Source organism: Tachypleus tridentatus, chromosome 13, assembly GCF_004210375.1.
Source record: "Tachypleus tridentatus isolate NWPU-2018 chromosome 13, ASM421037v1, whole genome shotgun sequence".
Classification (NCBI taxonomy): Eukaryota; Metazoa; Arthropoda; class Merostomata; order Xiphosura; family Limulidae; genus Tachypleus; species Tachypleus tridentatus.
In genome coordinates this window covers 6,256,290-6,261,469 of record NC_134837.1, presented here as the reverse complement: position 1 = coordinate 6,261,469, position 5,180 = coordinate 6,256,290, and the positions used below count along the sequence as shown (strand labels likewise).

Here is a 5,180-nt window from a genome sequence, read left to right as displayed (position 1 = left end):
GGCACAGGTTGTTAAGCCTTTAAAGTTTCACATGTGAAGGATATCAAAACTTTTTAGGTTTTATATATACAGTTGAATAACCAAATAATCATATATAACTACACTGATACTACAGAATTACACTATAATTTATTAAGCTTATAAGTAAGATTTATTTAGATTAAAAGTTCGAGCAGACTAACAACAACACTTGTATTATTGAAATCTTGAATTTAAAGAATGTTGTAATGTTTTCAGACATTAAAATGGTGAGGAAAACACCCAAGGGACATTTTGCTGTTGATTGGTTATTCACATGTCATATATATTTATGTAAGTGTATTTAAAGCACTGTTTCCAAAATGGAGAGAGATGAACTGGGCCATTGCATTTCATTCAGTGCATAATATATATTAGCAAAATAAAAAGATAGGAGATCCTAATTTTATATTCTAACTTGATAACAGTAGTAATTGAGTCTATATATGCATGACACATGCTGATTATGTGACCACCATCCATCAATCATGCTGCATCTTCGATAATAGTGTAGGTAGCTCCCTCTATCCTTGCAACTCAATCCTCACTTTCAAGAAGTGCCATAAACAAACCCAGAAACACCAACAACTAAGTGAGGTGGAGAATACACCTATTGGTAATACATTTTTAGTGACAGAAAATATTAATTTCCACACAGTAACCTCCAATTCCCAAATAGCAAGAATCCCACATTGAAAAGTGTGGTGAATGTAAAAAAAACAACTATTGGTCAAGCAGAGAGCAACCATTATATATATAAATATAAAGCAGGTGTGTCATGAAAGTATGAGGTACACCTGTGGAGTATATCACTATTTCTGGTACAGGTATGTTCTTCCCAGTAAAGGGTTTCTTATGACTGACTGTGAACAGAAGACTGTAAATTGTCCATGAAATGTGAGCCTGAAGACCCAATGAGTGAGGACAGCAAGCAAAATCTGTATTAGATAATAAAAACTCTATAAACTGGGCACTTTAAAAGTGACCTTCTTCTTTAGGGGCAAACTCAGGATATAGGGTTTCTATAACCCTGTATAGACTTCTTGAAACTACACGCTTTTCTGACATAAGAGTAAAATCTGTATAGTTACTTAAATTCAAATCATACTTGCCTTTATATAGTTTTGACACGCTGAAAGTGGCAGTCCAACCAAGCTGACTCCATTAATGGCTATTATCTGATCTCCTATATTTAACTGTCCACAGCGGGCTGCAGGTCCACACTGAGCCATGTTGGCTATTACCACAGTTGGTAACATTGATCCCCAGCCTGATTCAACAACAACCATCCCCAAGATCTCACCCTTCTGTTTTGGTACAATAACCTGAAATTATGAAAAATAAATCATATACAGACATAAAAAACTAAGCCTACTATCAACTTTGTCAAGTTATGTAGAATCTTAAGAGTAAACACCTAAGTTTCTATGAATTGACTAAAGCAAAGCAACTTCCAACAAAAATACTAAATTTGATATACAAGCACAATCAACTGTATGTAGAGTTAATTAATTAATTAATCAGTGATGACAGAATTTATGGACATTTTCATAATATGATCTACACATGTCACAGTTAAAGAAAAAGAGTGGATAGTCAAAGCATTTGGAAGATCTTCATTCACCAAAGATGAAATATGAAACCATGTTCAAAATTAATGGATCCCTCTACCAAAGTTTCACATCAATTACAGCAGTTATATACACAAACTTGTATGATGAAAAACACAACCTACTTTTAAATACACACAATAACATGGTTCAGTGAAAGTGAACACACAAACAACTTGGAACTTAAGGTTGTTTAATATACATAAGTGAGAAAACTTTAAATAAGGCTACTAGTAGTATAAAGGAATAACTAAGTAGAGCAATATACAATATTTCTGAATAGAAAGCTAAAAAGATAATATGAAATTAATATTTTATGCATAGATTGTTAACATAATAAAGAAAAAGGTCAACACATAACAGATTCATGCAAAGCCTGATATAGATAGGTAAGTGTCTAATAATGGTACCATGGTAGATTTGACTAATAATGGTACCATGGTAGATTTGACCTCTGCTAACACCAGCTTTTCCGAGCTGACTGAGACAACTGTTACAAAAGGCGTGGTTTAGACAGTATTAAGTTTAGCAAAACTATCTTGACAACAACTGCTACAAAGTGAACTGAATTAAGTTGGATAGAAGAAATCTTCCCCAATTTTTTATTTACTACAAATTACATCAGAATTGGGTTAAATAGAATTAACTTAATTATCACCACGCCAGTGATCAAAAAAATCTGTACAATTAACATGTTAATAATAATCAATGTGACAACCATTCATGTCCAATACTGCTTTTATCCAGTGAATATACATACACTATCTATCTTTCAACACAGCTGACCTTTACTTGCTGTCACATGTCCTTCAGCTCTGTAAAGACAGTGGGTGCCTCATGGTAAACAAACCAGCAGTGAGCTATGGATACTGTGTTAGTGATATTTGTTTGTTTGTTTTTTGGAATTCTCGCACAAAGCTACCGAGGGCTATCTGTGCTAGCGGTCCCTAATTTAGCAGTGTAAGACTAGAGGGAAGGCAACTAGTCATCACCACCCACCGCCAACTCTTGGGCTACTCTTTTACCAACTAATAGTGGGATTGACCGTCACAATATAACGCCTTGGTGGCTGAAAGGAAACAGCATGTTAAAGCGGATGGATGCAAACCCGCAACCCTCAGATTACGAAGTTGCACTTTAACATGCTTGGCCATTCGGCCGTTAGTAATATTTATGGAAAATATCTGATGACCACTCACTCTTTGAAAGATTTTTTCAACAATGTCTTGATAACGCGGCACGTGGAATGGATTTCATTTACATGTTGTTGTAAGACTACTTCATTCAAAACCCCTGTTCTCTGAAGTGTGCAGGAATGGAAACATATCACATAAACAACATATCACCTTTGTTAAAATTTATTTATAAACTTTACACATGCCCCATAATACTTGTGATATCATGGCTGAAGAAATCCTTTACAGAAACAATTCTGAAGTTCAGCAGTAAGCTGTTAAAAATAACTTCTAATCACAGAATAATTCATAACACACTTGACACTGTTTTTTATACGCAGTAACTGATTTACACTTCCTGGTAAGAATGTCTGATGCTATAACTGTTTTCCTATCATTCTATTACCTCATCTATCAAACACTGTAGCTCTCTGATGATTAAGAGGACAGTGATAGAACATTTTTCTTTAAAGTTCAAAGTTGAAAATACATGTTCCCTATCAGGGTATACATGAAGCATCATTAGAATGGACCTTATCAGAAAAGATGAGGCAAGCTATTACATTTATTCTGCTTTCTAAAGGGAGCAACAAACTCCAGCACATGTCAGAAAACTCGATGACTCCAACACAAGTTATTTTTGTGGCTTTATCCAAATTTGTTTTCTCCAACTTGTGTAGAAAAATAAAAATCATTGAATGACATCATCTTTCACCATTTCCTATTAGTCCAACTGTTGAAACTGAATTGTTCCTAATATCATATTAATTACAGCGATCTTTTATTTAGTTACACAATACACTGTATGTAACAAAACACAAGCACTATTGGTTACATAAATATATTATACCTAATAAAAGACAAGATGGAAATATGTTAATAGAGGCTCTACTCTCTGAGTTTGTCAGCACACTCAAAAACCACTGTGATCCACTTGGAAAAAAGTATATTGGTAAGAAATATATATGTAATTACACACTCAGTATTCAGTGAAATCAAACAACTATAAAACCTACAAGTGAACCTATAAATGTAGTGCCACCAAGCACTATAGTAGTATTGATCTATAATTGTTTTCTACCCAAAGCTACATTATTATAAACTCTCACCTCTTTCTGTTTTTCTTTCTTGGCAAACATCTCAAGCTCATTTCCAAATATTTCTTGTGAATTTAGTACTTCCTGATAATCCATCTCTTTGACAAAACTACTGTCTTCAATACCATTTGCTTTTAGGAATTCTATATGCCACTTGGAATGCTTGACCAATTGATTGGAGCAATGAATTGTGCCTGTAATTAAAATAAAACTATTTCATTTATAATTTGAATCTTTTATCTTCCATTTATAAAGTAATAATAAATGTGTTTTGTTTACTACTGAATTATATGTAGTTAGGAAAAAATGAATCTTTACAATCCCAGCAAATGTTTTAAAGATGAAAGCACAGTTCTATGCTAAAGGATAAAAGTTAATTATATGAAGATTTGAATGAAATAAGTTTAAAATTAAAGTAAAACAAACTAACTGTAAGTTACACACCCATAAGACCTTTTTTGTAGTAATACATTTTATAACACAAACTACTAAAATAGTTTTCAGTTTACTAATGGAAAAACAGATTTCAACATTACACATTAATATTTCAACATATGTTTTGAGCACATTTTAAAATATATATATTTAAACATTTCCATTGTTATTATATATGGTAAAGAGTATTTAGTTACTAGGCAACACATATGAAGACCTTTCTACTGTCACTCTTGAAACTTTAGTCTCTCCACACCAAATAAACTGTGACACTTCATGCTTTGCTGTGTTGACTAAAGTGTGACTGTAGTTCTCACACTGATGTATTGCAACTGAAATATCCATAGTCCCACAGAAGGAATGTGTACAGGGATAACATGGACATCAAAACACATAGAGGGATATTGAAAACCTCTAGCTCGGCATGGTGTTTGAAGGAAGTGCCATCAACACTACTGTTATTTTAAGTGCTATTCATCCATATGACAATGAAACTAACAGAAGTTCTTTCAACTACATTTACATTACTTGATTGACTTTCTGGGAAAAACATGCAGTAGCAAAAAAAAAAGGCTTTGATTTTCTGACAACTGATGATTAACATTTGAATATGATTTAACTGATTAAGTCTCAGCTTGATGTGTTAAGCATTTCACACTTGAGTAATAACTAAACATGATCTTTTCAAACTTACTTGGAAGTTCTATTTACCATGCTTCAAATGTTTACATAACAAAATTCTGTATATAATTTGAGTTTGTAAAATAATGTTACTGTAAACATCAATATACATGGAAGTTGTTCCCACTATACAGAACTTAGAGGTATCAAGAATAAACCACACC

At 33.0% G+C, this 5,180-nt stretch overlaps 1 protein-coding gene across 1 annotated transcript; it reads right to left on the bottom strand.

The window, feature by feature from the left end:
• Positions 1-568: 568 nt before the first annotated feature.
• On the bottom strand, positions 569-4,680 carry LOC143240381 (protein lin-10-like). Its single transcript, XM_076482709.1, has 4 exons — positions 4,533-4,680; positions 3,913-4,094; positions 1,131-1,343; positions 569-628 (listed from the first exon to the last, which is right to left on the bottom strand). Exons 1-4 carry the CDS (start codon positions 4,678-4,680, stop codon positions 569-571), a joined length of 603 nt encoding a protein of 200 aa, XP_076338824.1.
• Positions 4,681-5,180: the final 500 nt, after the last annotated feature.

What these genes read in the sequence shown, in the direction of transcription:
- LOC143240381 (XM_076482709.1), bottom strand. Translation starts at nt 4,680, where the DNA reads ATGGATATTTCAGTTGCAATACATCAGTGTGAGAACTACAGTCACACT. An exon ending in AGAAAGAAAAACAGAAAGAG is followed by an intron (nt 1,344 to 3,912) that starts GTGAGAGTTTAT and finishes TCATAATTTCAG; the next exon opens with GTTATTGTACCAAAACAGAA. An exon ending in CGTGTCAAAACTATATAAAG is followed by an intron (nt 629 to 1,130) that starts GCAAGTATGATT and finishes TATTACCAATAG; the next exon opens with GTGTATTCTCCACCTCACTT.